This window comes from Bos grunniens, chromosome 2, assembly GCF_055505025.1.
Source record: "Bos grunniens cultivar Pamir isolate PY7600 chromosome 2, Bosgru_T2T1.0, whole genome shotgun sequence".
Classification (NCBI taxonomy): domain Eukaryota; kingdom Metazoa; phylum Chordata; class Mammalia; order Artiodactyla; family Bovidae; genus Bos; species Bos grunniens.
The window spans coordinates 118,902,061-118,920,567 of record NC_141166.1 but is presented as its reverse complement, the minus strand read 5'-3'; the positions used below and the strand labels follow the sequence as shown (position 1 = coordinate 118,920,567).

Here is an 18,507-nt window from a genome sequence, read left to right as displayed (position 1 = left end):
AGCTGCCCCACTTTCTGCTTCTGCAAGACTGGTCGTAAGCGCAGGAAGACAGTCATGTGGTTGCTGAACAGGAGGAGGCCAAGAAAGTCTGGTCCTGAAATCTCTCCAGAACTAAAGTTAAAGTTACCATTAATAATTGTAGCTAGTCACTCGGGTTAAATTAGGAGTTTGGGGCCACTTCATTTCAAATGAAGCATCCCTGGGGTGTTATAACATTAGAGCCTTCTTTCTGTTACTGAAAATGAGCATCAGAAAACTTTTTTTTTTTTTTTTCTGGAGTAGGCAAAAATGGTGGGCAAAAAATAAAGCTCATGAAATGGACATTAAGAGAAATGAACTACTTGTTTTGTATTTTTGCTTCTGGCTAGTCATGTGCCATCGTTCTAATGAAAGGCTTTTGTTTTAAAGACATTGTCTTAGTTTTAAAATGTCCCATGTCCCGCACATAAAGTGGCCTTGCCAACAACAGACTCACAAATAATGCATCCTTGTGCCAAAGTAGCCTCAGCCAGCTTCGTCAAGACTAAAATAGCAAGCCAGCTTCTTTGTTCCCCATTTTGTTCCCTTTTGCTTCTTCCCTAAGAAGTTTTGTTTATGTCTAACCCTGAGAGAAGTTTTCTGCTCCCTGGGAAATTTGGTGAAGATGCTCATTATGTTAGTTTCAAAAGAACTGCAGGTTTAAGTCTTAATGATTTTTTTCCTAATTACAGCTATATTCTACGGCAACTATGGAGGAGCTGGACAAGTGGAAAGATAGGAAAATCACACTGTGCATTTGAAAAAGGATCTTTCTCCTGATTTTCTTAAGACTTTCGTAAATTTTATCAATACAAATTATAACAACATTTAAAGATTTTGAATAGGGTAAACTTATCCTTGCCCCAAGGTTTGGGTGGTTTTCCTTCTTTCTGTGCTCTGGTTGAGCAGTTGTCTTGGCCATCTCCACCATTCCCCATTGTTGATCAGCTAACTAAAGTTTAAAACAGCTGCATGCATGAACAATGATACCATAGCCGAGCAACCATGGCATTCAGTTTTTTTAAAAAATATATATGTAAACAAGTTATATGGGTATTAGATGGGAAGTTAACTTTTCATATTAGAATGCGCAGGTAAGAAAATGAGACATGGCTAGATTTTTTTCTGAAAATCTGGTTGCTGTAGGTAATTCATGCTTGCTGCCTTCAACTTGTATCTGCAATAGTCCTGAATTTGAGCTGGGAAAGGTTCAGGATTTAAATGGATTTCCAGTGGGACCAAAAGAGAGAAGGGCCAGCAAGTTTGTCAAAGGAGATCATATGTCAGAAAGAAACTGATCCCATTTCACCATGAACATTCTTTGGCCTTATAAATCATCTTCAGTGAAAGTACATACATTCTAAGGCAAACAGAAATAAAATTGCACTTATCATTTATCAGCCTCAAACTTCTTAATCCAAGGTAAACTTTAAATGTCATCACTTAGAATTAAAAGGTTAAGGCTCAGCTTTTCTTCATTTATCACAGTTTTCAAATAGATGTTGATTTTTTTTCCCATTTAAACAAGTGGGCATAACTCAGTGGTTATCAGGTTGATGACAGAGTCCCTCTTCCTTTGTCCAGACTGAAGTCTATAATATATGTTATGGTACAGTCATGGGAAAAAAAGAATATAAAATTTTTTTTTTCTGATGGATACATGTTAGTGACTGTACATATTTTTCCTTTCTTTTTATTTTATTTTATTTATTGTTATTACAAATAAAAATTATATTTTTAACTGTAGTGAATGACACATAACATAAAGTTTACCATCTTAACCCTTTTAGGAGTACATATAAGTGATTTCAGGGCGTTCACATTGTTGTTCTACTATCTCTTCATATCTTAACCTCATAAAATTGTCCTCATTTGTGCTTTCCCACTGATATCAAACACACACATTTTAACACATCCACTGTCAAAAAATTTAAATATGAATTGTTTATTTTGTAAACATATCAGCTGAATATTATCTTTTAAATATTTTTCTGAGTTCTAATGGAGGAATAGTTTTCAAATTTTGAAGTTATAATTCTTTCCACTCCTTTGTAATATTATTGATTTATCAATTGGAATATTTTATGTGGTCTCTGTGCTTGTAATTTAAAGCTAATGCTCAACACTTTTATTTATCATATAAATAACACTGATGAAGTATAGGTATAGCAAATGCAAAAATTGAATCAGTATAATAATTTCCATGTATGCAATTAGGGCTTTATTGATTGTTCTTTTCAGAAAGTGGAGAAGGCAATAGCAACCCACTCCAGTGTTCTTGCCTGGAAAATCCCATGGACGGAGGAGCCTGGTGGGCTGCCGTCTATGGGGTCGCACAGTCAGACACAACTGAAGCGACTTAGCTGCAGCAGCAGTTTTCAGAAAGTGTTAAGTATCAAAATTTTGTCTTTATAATATGCAGAATTTGAAATAAGAATTGAGAAGATGAGCATTTTCTCGGGCAGATAGTTTTTCTGCATTTTAAACCTAAAATCCAGCATGTGCACAACCTTTATTCCCTCCCAAATAATTTACTTGCTGTCACTGAAAAGAATTTTAATGTTTTCCTGACTTCTTGCCATAGCTCAAATTTATCAACCATGACATTGTTCATTCTTGGCTGTTAAATGCTCCCATATAATCTGAGATGCTTTATATTTTCTCTGTACTTCTCTTTGCTGACATTATGGAGTGAGTTTCCTGTCAATGTGTTTATCCTTCTTGAATCTGGAGAAGGGCCCAGAAAGCAGTGTAGTTAATTGAACTAGACTGCTTAGAATTTTGCTTCACCAATAGAGCTGAACTGTTTGTTTTTAAGAGAGTCATCATCTATGCCCTGTTTTCAGTGTACAGCCCCGTACTCTGTTCATGCACAAGTTAGCGTCGCCACCCTAGGCAACAACTGTCACTTTACATTCCATTTCTGAAGGCTCTCTGAAGTTAATGATTTATATCTAAGAAGTAAATCTCTTCTGGAAACTGTCCGTGAAAAATAGTTTTTAATTGGATTTGAACAAATACAGCCCTTTTCCTACTGACTCTCATACTGGGTCTCCTTTTCCACCTCATTAATGTCCTCATTGGGCTAAATATTAACACACCACTGACCTCTGCAACATGAACAGCTCCTGGGAGACTTAATAAGTTTTTTCATGATAACTGTAAGAGCACTGGATATGGAAGGATCTGAGACAAATATTAGCACAGAGAGACTAGAATGAGTTGTAAAATAATGTCAAATAAATACAAATAAGATAGAGTTGTTAAAAATCTATCACATATTAAAATCATTCTTGTTTGAAGGCCAAAGGATGTTCTATAACTGTAATCCTAATTATAAATTACAAGTCAAAAAATACTGAGAACAATTTATAATTACCTACACTTGGGGAATATGTTTAAATTCACATTATATATTCACTTAGCAGACTTGCTTTCTATTTAAAATCACTCTGAATACATTTCAAAGGTTGTAAAGATTTTGAAGTACAGACATCTTGATTCACTGCAAATGAATATCAATGTTCTCATTTTAAGGAAATCACCGGTTTCTTTTTATTGAACTGTAGCTCAAAGAATCATTCAAAGAAATAAAAAAGAAATTCAACAATTCGAAGTTTAATTACACTAAGAAAAATGAAAAAGCTCGAAATCTAAAAGCTCTCAAATATCAAATTCAACAAGTGGATATATATGCTGAAAAACTACAGGTAATGAGAAGATACTTGTGTGTGTGTGTGTGTGTGTGTGTGTGTGTGTGTGCTACAATTATTGCAAAATTATTTTGCATTTCAATTCTAAATGCCTAACCCTTAGGCTTTTTTTATACCATTAGAACTGAAAAGATAGTTTTAGTTTTTATAACAATTGGGTGCTTCACATAAAATACATAATTTATTGATTTATCTCTTGAAGCAGCTCTAGAATGATCTCTGCCAGACCTATGCAGCCTCATTGCTCCCATTCTCCCTGCTACACACACACACACACACACACCTCCTATGCCTCCCTTTTTCTTTCCTTGCACCATTCTCCCTGCTACACACACACACACGCACACACCTCCTATGCCTCCCTTTTTCTTTCCTTGCACCATTCTCCCTGCTACACACACACACACACACGCACACACACCCCTCCTATGCCTCCCTTTTTCTTTCCTTGCACCATTCTCCCTGCTACACACACACACACACACGCACACACCTCCTATGCCTCCCTTTTTCTTTCCTTGCACCATTCTCCCTGCTACACACACACACACACACACACGCACACACCTCCTATGCCTCCCTTTTTCTTTCCTTGCACCATTCTCCCTGCTACACACACACACACGCACACACCTCCTATGCCTCCCTTTTTCTTTCCTTGCACCCACCTATATCAGAAGCTTCTTCCACTGTCGCCGCAGGCCCTGATACCTTTCCTGATTATTGCTTATGCTGGCTAATTTGACTGCTTTCTCAGAAGACAGTGAGCTGAGTACAATAAAATATTTGATTTTATGGTCTTTTTCTTTTTAAAAAAATCATAGCATTCTCAAACTATGGAATAGATCCTGGTATAGAGTAAATTTTCTCTATATTTGCTGAATGCTGAGTCAATAAACTATCTGAAAGGAAACCTATTCTTTCCAAAATGGGTTTTAATAATTATGCATTTAACATATTAAATGAAGGAAGCTGTAAAAGTTTTTCAAAGTTTCTCCCTCAATATTTAATTACTAACTAGCTGAGTAAATAAAAACTGACTGTCATTAAATTTTTTTTTTTTTTTTTTTGCCCAGGCTTTGAAAAGGAAAATGGAAAAAGTTGAGAATAAAACTTCTTTCTTAAATTATCCAAATAATAAAGTGAATATCCTTTTGGAAGCCATGAGGGATTTGCAGAAGCATGTGGATGAATTTGACAAAGTTGTAACAGATTACAGGAAGAATTTGGACCTGACCGAGCATCTCCAGGAGTTGATAGAAGAGGTATTCTCTTCTTGTTGTCATGTTATCTGTATTGTAATTTTTAAAAAAATTTCTCTGTTGCTTAGAACAACACTGCATTAGCTATTACTGTCATTAAATTTGTGCATCATGCTCCTTTTCATGATTATATCCTTAGGATAATTTCCTCATGCAGAATTGCTGTACCAAAGGGATACATGTTACATGGTTTTGATTGTATTGTCCACTTGCTCTTTGGAAAGATTTTACTAATTTAACTCTTCTTACCAGCAACATACGAGAAATTCTCATTTATCCACAACCTCGTCAACTCAAGGTGTTTAATCATCATGGAGTTAATTATATTAACTGTTGGATATCTGCTAAAATAATCAATAATGACTTATTTCACAGAATTTGAGAATGTTTAGAGAGAAAGTTGCTAATTGGATTTTTCATGTATAAAAATTCTTATTGGTATTATTTCATTTTTATCAAGAGGATAAATGGCAAAGTATACATAAATTATATGAAATTTGGCAAGTTAAAGTCATTATTTGCACACTTCATAGTGAAGAAACTCTACACTTGAAGTTCTTGAGCATTTTTTGTAGCCCATAATTCTGAGTTACAAAACATCTCTCTTTCCCACTAGTGCAATAGAGCTTTTAGATTTAATACCACATTAGGGGGATTGAAATAATCATTCTTCCATATCTGATGTATAGGTTTGCTGTACTTCTATGGCACTTATTTAAAGCCAACTCCTAACAGTCATGTGTTTCTATTTCTCACTCAGCATAAGTGCTTCTGGCCTTGGTCAGACACATTTCTTTCATCATAGTTATTTATTTTTAGTGAGAAACTATCTCAATTCTCCACTATGCTTTGAAAATATGACTATTTTCTATCAAGAAAAGGTCAAATGCTATTCTTCAAATGATATTTCCTCCATCTACAGACTAAATCTTATTCCTAAAAGAATTTATTTGTTGAGGTGTTATTTGGGCAATACTTTATCCATATATTGTTAATGATTTCAATTAAATAGGCTGAATTTTGTGTGTTTGAGCTTTTTCTTACTTTAGCTGATATTTGGATTCTTTTTAGTGCCATATGGTTTTTTTTAGAATGCCTGTTCTTGTAAGTCTGCAACTTTTCTCTTAGGAATTATATTTCAGGCAAATCTAAGAAAGCAGAAAAATCAAATTGATTTCCATATTTTCTTATCTGACTCTAATTTCCAAGTGCAAAAGTATATGGTCATGCTGTGATGTTTCATTTCTTAGGACTTAAAAAGAGTTCACATTAATTACCTCAGTGGGCAAAATGAAGAAATTTGGGAGGATAGTGTGTCTTTAATCTGTGATTTCTCCCATTTTAATTTAGTGTCACTTTTGGTATGAAGATGCAAGTGCCACAGTCGTAAGAGTTGGAAAGTATTCCACAGAGTGCAAGACCAAGGAAGCAGTGGAGATCCTCCACCAGCAGTTCAAAAAGTTTATCACACCCTCAGTGCCTCAGCAAGAAGAAAGGATCCAGGAGATCAGTGACCTCGCTCAGCGCTTATATGGTGAAGTCTCTGTTAAGATACCCATTGATTCACCACTGGACGAATTTCTAGTGAACCTAGCAGACAGCAGAGCATGGCAAGCCCTCAGGGTCCTTACTACGCCAGCCTATTCTGGGAAAAGATTCAAGATAAGAGCAAAAGTGAATAATAGGGAATAGAGGCAGGAACTCCTGGCTGCAGGAGATGAAAGCATGTGGATTTTTAATGACCATTTGTAAGCCCTCCTTCTCTCTTCCCTTTCTCCCCCATTAAAACCAGAATAGTACTCAGCTTATGTAGACAAAAATGAAATCTAATTTCGATTGCAGTGAGTCCTCAAAACTATACACAACTCCCATAGTCCTTGAAGTAGGTAGAAAGCTAAGACTGAGGTCTACAGTCCTCATGTTTCTATGAGGATTAAGGTTTGTGGATATAAGAAAGGGCTGGAAGGTCTTCCCTTGTCTTCCTCTCATTTGTGGAATAAATAGTGTGTGTGTGCTCAGTCTGACTCTTTGCAACCCTATGAACTGTAGCCCACCAGGCTCCTCTGCCCATGGGATTCTCCAGGCAAAAATACGGGAGTGGGTTGCCATTTCCTCCTCCAGGGGATCTTCCCAATGCAGGGATCAAACCCATGTCTCTGGTGTCTCCTGCACTGCAGGCAGATTCTTTACCATTGAGCCACCTGGGAAGCCCTGTGGAATAAATGGGAGAATTCAAATCATCATCTCACAGATTGTGCTTTCCTCTTCTCCATGACTGTTGGTCTGAAAAGCCTTTCCATGTGAAGAAGGTCCCCATTTAAAATGCCTGTTCAAGGGTGACAGTCCTTGAGGGTGCAAGAAGAATAATTTCATGAATTCCTTGACACTGTTAACTACAAGGTAATTAACAAGAGTAGTGCCTAGTGACTGGGCAAACCTAGCCCCAAAAGATGGAGCAACGGTGCTTCATTTGGCTGCCCACAGCTGCTGCCAGAGGGATAGTCTCTCTTGTTACATGAAGCACTCACTCTCCATGGATAGCCATAAAAATGTGGCTATTGCATCTATTGCATTAGCTAATACTAAATTAATGAGAATGAATTAGTAATGATTTTCCAAAGGAAATGGTAAATACATAAAAATAATAAAATATGAATTGAAAAATTAAAGAAAACTACCAGTGAATTGGCTCTTCACATCAGGTGGCCAAAGTATTGGAGCTTCAGCTTCAGCTTTAGCAACAGTCCTGCCAATGAATATTCAGGGTTGATTTCCTTTAGGACTGACTGATTTTATCTCCTTTCTGTCCAAATGGACTCTCAAGAGTCTTCTCCAGCACCACAGTTCAAAAGCTTCAGTTCTTTGATGCTCAGCCTTCTTTATGGTCCAACTCTCACATCCGTACATGACTACTGAAAAAACCATAGCTTTCACTATACAGACCTTGTCAGCAAAGTGATGTCTCCGCTTTTTGATATTCTGTCTAGGTTTGTCACAGCTTTTCTTCCAAGGAGCAAGCGTCTTTAATTTCAAGGCTGCAGTCACTGTCTGCAGTGATTTTGGAGCCCAAGAAAATAAAGTTTGCCACTGTTTCCACTTTTCCCCATCAATTTACCATGAAGTGATGAGACTGGATGCCATGATCTTAGTTTTTTGAATGTTGAGTTTTAAGCCAGCTTTTTCACTCTCCTCTTTCACCTTTATCAAGAGGTTCTTTAGTTCCTCTTCACTTTCTGCCATTAGGCGATACTATGGAGCTGTGATTGATATAAAGACCTATACAACCCATTTCCGTCATTCAGGAATCCACAGTCTGTGCCTAGAAGTCACAATATGGTAAATGCAGTGACAAAGGTCTAAAATGTGTGTTTGCTAGAACTGCCATAACAAAATACCGTATACTGGGTAGCTTAAATCACAAAAACTAATTTCTTCAAAGTTCCAGAGGCTGGAAATCTAAGATCAAGGGACTCAATGAGCTGGTTTTTACCAAGGCTTCTCTTTTCTTGCTCCCTCTTCACATAGGCATCTGTGCACAAGCACCCCAGCTTCTCTAATCTTCTCTTAAGAACACCAATCATAATGAATTGGCACCCCACCCTCGTGATGCCAATTTTTAACTTTATCTCCCTTTAAAGACCTCATCTCCAAATAATGTTACATTCTGAGATACTGGAGGTTGAGTTTTCAATGTATGAATTTTAGGTGGGACACCCCACTCCGGTACTCTTGCCTGGAGAATCCCATGGATGGAGGAGCCTGGTGGGCTGCAGTCCGTGGGGTTACTGAGAGTTGGACACGACTGAGCCACTTCACTTTTACTTTTCACTTTCATGCATTGGAGAAGGAAATGACAACCCACTCCAGTGTTCTTGCCTGGAGAATCCCAGGGACGGGGGAGCCTGGTGGGCTGCCGTCTATGGGTTCACGCAGAGTCGGACACGACTGAAGTGACTTAGCAGCAGCAGCAGCAACAGCAAGTGGGACACAATTCAGTCTATAACAATGTACAATACCATTTTAGTCTGAGCTGTGGAGTCCAGTAGTCCAGTTAAATTTCTGCTCTTTCAATTATTGTCTGGGTTACCTGAAGAGCTCTTTTGAGCCTGGGATTCCTCATTTGGACAATGCAGTAGAACCTTCTAGAGGAAGGTTTTGTTAGCTAATGCATATAAAGTGCCTATGCTATGCTATGCTAAGTCACTTCAGTCGTGTCCAACTCTGTGCGACCCCATAGACGGCAGCCCACCAGGCTCCCCCGTCCCTGGGATTCTCCAGGCAAGAACACTGGAGTGGGTTGCCATTTCCTTCTCCAATGCATGAAAGTGAAAAGTGAAAGTGAAGTCACTCAGTCGTGTCCGACTCTTAGCGACCCCGTGGATTGCAGCCTACCAGGCTCCTCTGTCCATGGGATTTTCCAGGCAAGAGTACTGGAGTGGGGTGCCATTGCCTTCTCCGTATAAAGTGCCTAGCCACAGGCAAATAAGATGCACTCACTACACAATAGATACTTGTATTATTACTCCAGTAGGGAGAGGAAAATCCAGTTGGGAAAGATGAAGAATATTTCCACAAAGATCTTGACATTGGAGGTAGACCTTGAAGAGTGAGTAGGATTTATCCCCACAGAGACAGGGGTATGGGTACCCTTTCCCCATACAGGAAAGAACAGTCAGTGGCTGTGGGGATTTTGAGAGAAAAGTTGCTAGTTCAGTTTGGTCAGATATTAAGTATGTGAAGGAATTATGGAGATATATTTTTGAGAGAGGCAGGTCGAAACCATATCACAGAGGGCCTTGACTGTATGCTTTCTAAGTAGTGAAGAACAGCTGAATGTTTTGAAAAGGAGAAAAGAGGTTAGAGTGGAGCTTTATGAATATTAATTGGGACATGGTACAGCAAATGTAACCATTTTTCTAGAATACTTGGGTTTTCCAATGATGCTTTTGTCTATTCAACAAGTATTTAGTAAGTGCTTACTATCTATAGGCCCAGTGTCAGACACTGGGATAAATTAATGGGATTAATTTATGGGGTTTAGCCTGGGATTTTTTTTCTGCTAAGGATTTGACCTTTAAAAATGGTTTTAACCCTTCTTTTCCCCAGGTTTTGAAGAAGGGCAGAAATATGCTGAGAAAATAGTGGCCAAACACAAAGAAGTTCTTGAATCTGTCACTGAATTATGTAGCTCTCTCACAGAGCTTGAAGAAAAGCTGAAGGTAATTTCTTCTTACCAGAATATGTATGTTTAAAAGATAGAAATTAAAATGTCTGGATCAAGTGTCTTCTGATGCAAAGATGTTCTAATGCAAATTCTCAAGGGACATGATGTGCACATTTGTTTCACAGCTTTCTAACATAATTACTTGGTTGTTTTTAATAGTTAATTCTGTTTCTTTCCCATCACTGTAGAGAAAAATGTTGCCGAGAATGAGGGTTAAGCACAAGTCAGGTGTCTCATTTACATTTTCATGGATCGTATCCTAATGGATAAATGTGTGCCATTAAAATCAAAGTCCGTATTGTTGTTAAGTTGCTCATTCAGTATCCTTATGTTTTCATTCATAAATAATGAACATAAGTTATTTTATTCTCTTCCAAATTGTGGCCCCAGAGAAAATAAAACTAATCTTCAGGTATTATAGTCATTGAACATTTAGCTTCATGGAAATATTGAACTAACCATTAGCATCTTTCATGGAATAATAAAATTGATGGTAAAAATAGGAAATATGTTTATGATTTGTCTAGGTAAAATCCAGTTAAAATAGAGAAATGTATGTATATACATACATACATACCTACCTATGTATGTATACACACATATGTATTTTTTTGTCTTTGTCGTTTCCAAGCTGATTTCATTAGTGCTCTTTTCATAACTGACTGAAATAACCAGTTATTTAGGATTGAAACAGTGGTGAGGTAATTAAGAGCACAGACTCTAGGGTAAAACACAGCCGCCTAGGAATACCAGCTCTCCAAATTATTGTATTCGTGAATGGGGATTTAATCTATTAAGGGTATATTTCTTAATGACCCCGAGTCTCCATTTCCTGATTCATAAAATGCAGGAAATAGAGGAAGCTAATCACAGGATAGCCCTGAGTACTGAATGTGAAGACACCCATGATTATTGTTGGGATTTCTGTTGGTATGGAGACATAATGGTGCTCTTGCAGTTTGGAGCAGAATTATCTTTATTTTCAGCAAGTATTTTTTCTGTATGAATTTCCATGTCAGATATTTGAGTAACATTCTGTTCAAAATAGTTTGCTAAGCTTTTAATTCAGTGGGCATCCAATCAAATTGTTTTTTTTTTTTCCTTTGGTTGAGAATCTAGATTTTTCCATTTTTACCATTTTAAATAACACTATAGTGAACATCTTTGTACATGAAACTTTTTTCTTTCTTTTGTATTATTACCTACACAAAAATTCTTTGCTTTCCATAAATGTTTTGTGATTATAATGCCACCAGTAATGTATGAATGCACCTTACATTTTATACTTTTTCAACATTTTTCACTTCCTCCTCACCTTTACCCCAACCCCTGAGGATGTGTCTCTTCTCCTGACTTTTGAAACACAGCCCCAAAAAATCATTGCTCTTTTTCACTCTTTGCTGCCGTCTACAGCACCTTTCCCATTTATGTTGTACATCTCCAAGTGAGCTCCACTTAAAACATATGCTCTCTTAAAGAGATACCCCTTTCCAGCTTTTCGTCTTCATGTTATTCTTCCTGAAAGCTGTTTCCACTCTCTGCCTCCTTCCACTTTACCCCTTCCTCCCACACCCCCTGGAGTCAGAGTTGTACCCTCTCTTTCTCATTTCCAACCTTCCACTGGATTCTCTTTTGCTAGTAAGGGGCCCCCTACTCATTGACTCCTGCTAGATGATACTGCTAGTGTCGTTTTTAAATTCAAAACACCTCCCTTCAAACTCTTCTTTGCTTACCAAATGAAGTTCAGACTCAAGGTTTTCCAATGTTCTGGAACTGACTGTCTTTCCAAACCATTGTGTTTCTCCACTCATTGTTGGTTCCTACCTCAGCGATCTCCTACCCCACACTCCCAGGTCTGCCTCTAAATTTTATAGTCATCCCTCATATCCACAATTTTGCTTTCCTCAGTTTTGGGTACCTAAAGTCAACCTCAATCAGAAAATATTAAATGAAAAACTCCAAAAGTAAATATTTTTTATGTTTTAAATTACGAGAAGCCATATTCACATAACTTTTATTACAATATATTGCTATACTTGTTATATTTTATTATCTTGTTATCAATCACTTACCCTACCTAATTTCAGAGAAGGCAATGGCACCCCACTCCAGTACTCTTGCCTGGAGAATCCCATGGACGGAGGAGCCTAGTGGGCTGCAGTCCATGGGGTCGCTAAGAGTCAGACACGACTGAGCGACTTCACTTTCACTTTTCACTTTTATGCATTGGAGAAGGAAATGGCAACCCACTCCAGTGTTCTTGCTTGGAGAATCCTAGGGACGGGGGAGCCTGGTGGGCTGCCATCCATGGGGTCGCACAGAGTTGGACACGATGAAGTGACTTAGCAACAGCGGCAGCAGCTACCTAATTTATAAATTAAACTTTATCATGGATATGTATTTACTGGAAAAAAGATGTAATAACATGTACGTACTATTTTCTGCAGTTTCAGGCATCCACTGTGGGTCTTGGAATGTATCTTCTACACATAAAGCATAAAGGTGGACTATTGTACTTCACACATACATGACCTTTCATCTCGCTTATCTAAATTGCTCTCTCAAGGCCAAACCCAAATATCACCTCCTGCACAATTCCTTCCTTAGCTGTGTCACTCCCTCTTTGATCTGCACCAGTGCTCCTTCCTACCGTAATCATCGCATATATCTACCATGATCATCCAGCCACTCTCCTAGATTATAATGAGGAAACCCTGTTCAGTTCAGCATCCCACACAACATTTAACAATATGCTTTGCCTAAAACGGGTTGTCCATAAAGGTTTTGGCATTTATTGTAAACACCCAAAGGATTGGTACAGGAAAAAAAAAAATCATTCAGTAGCTCAAAAAAGTTTGATTTGGGTGGATATAGAAATGAGGAAGAGCTTCTATGGCAAGAGAAACAGGCATCAGCGTTGCCCTTAGGAGTTACAGCCTGAAGAAAATGCTGCCAAAGGATGTTAACACTTTACACATGTTTCTATGACAGCATAAATGTCTGGGTTTTGTTTTTAAGGTTGACTCTATGGCTCTCTTTTGCAGGAGTTCATGAAAAAAGCAGGTCTGGAAATCCCTGTCAAGGTTAAAATAGTGATAATAATCCTTTCTCTTTGTGTAGAATTTTTATATTTACAGAGAATTTTCATAAATATTACCTCAGTGTTTTCCAAATAACCTTGTGATGGTAATGTTTAGTTGTTGTTTTCTTTGTTTAAAAAATCAGAGAGTGTAAAAATGCTTTATTTGAGGACACACTCAGTAGTGGTGGATCTGGAGTAGGATCTTAGTTATAATTCAAAATCTAGTATTCCTTCCACAACTGTCACTTTATTGTATTTTTTATTAAAGTATAGTTGATTTACAATATCATGTTATTTTCAGGTGGCACAGTGATTCAGATACACACACACACACACACACACACACACATATTCCTTTTCAGATTCTTTTTCCTTATAGGTTGTTACAAACTATTGAGTAGAGTTCCCTGTGCTATACTGCAGGTCCTTGTTAGTTATTGATTTTATGTATAGTAATGTATATATGTTAATCCCAACCTTCTAATTTATAGCCCCCACTACCCTTTCTCCTTTGGTAACCATAAGTTTGCTTTGCATGTTTGTAAACCTCTTTCTGTTTTGTAAATAAGTTCACTTGTATAATTTTTTTTCATATTCCACATATAAATGATATCGTATGATATGTGTCTTTCTCTGTCTGGCTTACTCCACTTAGTATGCTAATCTCTAGGTCCATCCATGTTGCTGCAAATGGCATTATTTCATTCTTTTTGTGGCTAACATTCCACTGCATATATGTACCACATCTTATTTATCCATTCATTTGTCAGGGGCCATTTAGGTTGCTTCCGTGTCTTGGCTATTGTAAATAGTTCTGTAATGAAGGTTGGGGTGCATGTATCTTTTTGAATTATGGTTTTCTTTGGTTATATGCCCAAGAGTAGGATTGCTGGATCAATTGATATTTCTTTTTTTTAATTTTATTTTATTTTTAAACTTTACATAATTGTATTAGTTTTGCCAAATATCAAAATGAATCCGCCACAGGTATACATGTGTTCCCCATCCTGAACCCTCCTCCCTCCTCCCTCCCCATACCATCCCTCTGGGTCGTCCCAGTGCACTAGCCCCAAGCATCCAGTATCGTGCATCGAACCTGGACTGGCAACTCGTTTCTTACATGATATTTTACATGTTTCAATAAAGACCCCTCCATACTGTTCTCCATAGTGGTTGTACTAATTTGCATTCCATTTTGGAATTAGGTATAGCGTATATACCAAAGCAGAGTAATTTATCAAATAACATAAACCAGTGTAAGTTTTAGAGTTGGAAGTAAGAGCTGAATCTCCCCAGTAAATGTCTGCCCAAATCCTTTGAGTTGATATAACATGTACACTTTGAGAAGTATGCCTGTTTCTTTAAGGCCTAATGCCCATGTTCCAGGTGGTATAGAGTATCTTCTGCTGCCATATTCTTGTTCAGTGGCTAAGTCACATCCCTCTCTTTTTAACACTGTGAACTACAGCACACCAGGATTCCCTGTCCTTCACTATCTCCTGGAGTTTGCTCAAACTCATGTCCATTGAGTCAGTGATGCCACCCAACCATTTCATCCTCTGCCACCCGCTTCTCATCTTGCCCTCAATCTCTACCAGCATCAGGGTCTTTTCCAGTGAATTGGCTCTTCACATCAGGTGGCCAAACTATTGGTGCTTCAGATTCAGCATCAGTCCTTCCAAAGAATATTCAGGGTTGATTTCTTTTAAGATTTAGTAGTTTGATCTTGCAGTTCAAGGGACTCTCTGGATTCTTCTCCAGCACCACAGTTCAAAAGCATCAATTTTTTGGTGCTCAGCCTTCTTTATAGTTCAACTCTCACATCCATACATGACTACTGGAAAAATCATAGCTTTGACTAAATGGACCTTTGTCGGCAAAATGATGTCTCTGCTTTTTAATACGCTGTCTAGGTTGGTCAAAACTTTTCTTCCAAGGAGCAAGTGTCTTTTAATTTCATGGCTGCAGTCACTGTCCACAGTGATTCTGGAGTCAAGAAAATAATATCTGTTGCTGTTTCCACTGTTTCCCCATCTATTTGCCATGAATGGGACTGGACCCCATGATCTTAGTTTTTTTAATGTTGAGTTTTAAGCCATTTTTTTCACTCTCCTCTTTCACTTTCATCAAGAGGCTCTTTAGTTTCTCTTCACTTTCTGCCATTAGAATGGTATCATCTGCATATCTGAGGTTGTTGATATTTCTCCTGGCCATCTTGATTCCAGCTTGTGCTTCCTCCAGCCCAGTGTTTCCAATGAGGTACTCTGCATGTAAGTTAAATAAACAGGGTAACAATATACAGCTTTGATGTCCTCCTTTTCCTATTTGGAACCAGTCTGTTGTTCCATGTCCAGTTCTAACTGTTGCTTCTTGACCTGCATACAGGTTTCTCAGGAGGCAGGTAAGGTATCTGGTATTCCCCTCTTATAACAAGAACTTTCTTCCTACTGGATCTTTGAACAACCAGTTTTAATTGGCAGTGAACTTTTATCAGCAGAGGAGGTAGAAAGGGGAGTGAAACCTTGAAATAACTGTGTAAATCACTTCATGGGAGTATGCTAGCCTCTTGTGGGATACATTTGCTGAAAGACTGCCAACTTTACTGGCCCAGGCTCTCACTAATCTTCACTTTGTACAGCAGGGAGATGCTTTAAAGTTGAATCTGAATTTGGAAGACTTCCATGATGATTGCATTGACCTACTAAAAGAACCAGCGAGAAATAAGCAGACAATATTCAATGATGGAAGCAATAAGGTAAAGAAATCCGTGTATCCTCAGATATTTGTTACTTTCACTACTTTCGTTTAGCATCATTGTGCATTGAAAAACAATGAATTGAAGCCTTATTATCTTTCTGAATTGTCCAGTGTGAATGCAAGTGAATGTCCTTTCCCCTTCTTTTCTACTCATTACTTAGTCTTTCTTCTCTCACCTGCGCTTTTACCTCAGAGTCTCTCCCATTGAATACTGGAACCATAGCATTTCACAGTGGCATTGGGACAGTCAGTCAAACACCACACTATTGCCCCAAACTTTTGTTTCTCCCATCCTTAACTGCCTTTCTTGTTGACCTTTCAATCCCAACTTCAAATTTTACTTCTCCCTCTTTATCATACCACCAAGCTATGATTTTGTTGTTTTACACTACCCATTGGAAATCCTTAATACGTGAAATTAGATTGTATCTCATTCCCATAGAATCTACTTCTAACATGATATTTCTAGGAATATGTACTAAAACATAGAATGCAGCTGAAAGATAAACACTAAAGTATTTATAGAAATCTTAAATTATTTTAAAGTCTATGCATTGCATATAAATTAAGCATGTAGCAAAAACTGCAAATACTCACAAAATGCAAATGCATTTCAAAAGCATTATTTAAATCACATCATTATGGAGTTTCAGTATAAGTTGTTCACTGTCTATTCATAGCTCCTGGACTATAATTAGCTCTTGATTTTATGCATTGCCAAGTTTGCTCCCAGTGTTTGTCTCTTTCCCAAGGAACTGAAGGGACAAGCAGAGTCAACATTATTCTCAACTGCTCCCAAATAAAATAAAATATACCTTTTGTGGCACGAGAGTCTGAAAAATCTCCCTACTTATTGCCATCATCTAATGGAGAAAGACATCTTTTCTTAAACTAAATATGGTGTTTAGAACTTCCTTTTAGGTCCTTTCATGCAGGTTAAATCTATGTCAAGGTCTCATGCAATTATACAACCACCAGGCAGCAAGTACCATATTAAGTAAACTGACTTTTTTTTAGTGGGATGGCCTGGTAGCATTTAAATCCTGACTCCTCTCTGAGGCAAAGGACAGCTGCCAAACCTTAGCTGGACTTCAGTCTTGTATCAGATGATCTTTGGTTACTCTGGTTGTCTAAATCAGGTTTTCTCAACCTCAGTACTATTGACATTTTGAGCCTAAGAATTCTTTGTTGTGGGAGCTGTCCGGGTGCATTGTAGGGTGTTTAAGAGCATCCCTGGCCTCTGTGGGCTAGATGCCAGCAGTACCCACTCTCCAACTATTTGTGACAACCAAAAATTGTCTATGGAAATCATCAATGTCCCCACAGGAGCAAAATCAACTTTGACTGAGACCAACTAGTCGAAATAATAAAGAATAACATTAGATGCATCACATTTTCTTAACTAAGTTGCAAGAGATACTAAATTCAACATCATATAATTTTTTTTAGATTCTACATTGTCAACAACATATATCTGCTAAAATTAGAAACAAAAGCTATTGCTACTGAAACACACTCATTTATACTTGGTAAAAATGCCTTTTCTTGCATTTCTTGGAAAAAAATCAAAGGAACAGATTCCTTTTATTTTTCACTGAGATTTATTTTCATTGAGAAATCATTTTTATTTTAATATAAATTAAAAGACATGATAGATCATCAGCTATTTAGGATAAAAATGAAAATCCATGATTACAACTGTCAAGATCTTTCATTGACCTCATTTCGCATATGCATTCTGGCACAACTGGCAAAGTGAAAGGGTGGCAGTTAATTTTCTCTGTTAAACAGTTCAATCATATTTACCCTCTTATTGTCTCTGTCATTTGCGTTATAAGTCCAATGTAATGAGTTCCTAAAATGCCATGTGGGAAGATAACCAGAAGCACCAAATAAAAAACTTATCTGAAAGTCACTGCATTCAATTCTAATACCCTTACACAATGTTATTTTTCTCCAAAACATTATTTGAGTCAGAAAGAACAATTCCACCAAACTATTACAAGAATGTATTCATCACAGGATTTCTTTCCTGGAGATAGTAAAGCGCTTCTCATTTTTCTGACTACAAAAATGCAGCTGGTGAAATTGGGCCATTCAGTAAATGCAGTGCCCAATGTACTGCTAACTGATCAGCGGTGGTTATTCCCTAAGGTGAGCTCCTGCTGCTGCTGCTGCTGCTGCTAAGTCGCTTCAGTCGTGTCCGACTCTGTGCGACCCCAGAGACGGTAGCCCACCAGGCTCCCCCGTCCCTGGGATTCTCCAGGCAAGAACACTGGAGCAGGCTGCCATTTTTTTCTCCGATGCAGGAAAGTGAAAAGTGAAAGTGAAGTCGCTCATTCATGTCTGACTCTTAGCGACCCCATGGGCTGCAGCCTACCAGGCTCCTCCGTCCATGGGGTTTTCCAGGCAAGAGTACTGGAGTGGGTTGCCATTGCCTTCTCCCCTAAA

At 37.9% G+C, this 18,507-nt stretch overlaps 1 protein-coding gene across 8 annotated transcripts in view; it reads left to right on the top strand.

The window, feature by feature from the left end:
- The window catches only part of CCDC141 (coiled-coil domain containing 141), a 225,572-nt gene that overhangs the window by 194,782 nt on the left and 12,283 nt on the right, over positions 1-18,507 (top strand). For 6 of the 8 annotated variants that reach the window (XR_015148410.1, XM_086360957.1, XM_086360959.1 and 3 more), the window contains 5 exons: positions 3,588-3,728; positions 4,808-4,996; positions 6,344-6,527; positions 10,100-10,212; positions 15,938-16,054. Coding sequence is in view for 7 of the 8 variants with exons in the window: in XM_086360957.1 (XP_086217083.1) it covers positions 3,588-3,728; positions 4,808-4,996; positions 6,344-6,527; positions 10,100-10,212; positions 15,938-16,054 (744 nt within the window). In the remaining variant the exon portion in view is untranslated. The remainder of the gene's footprint in view (positions 1-3,587; positions 3,729-4,807; positions 4,997-6,343; positions 6,528-10,099; positions 10,213-15,937; positions 16,055-18,507) is intronic. The other 2 variants (XM_086360935.1, XM_086360952.1) reach the window with 2 other exon arrangements.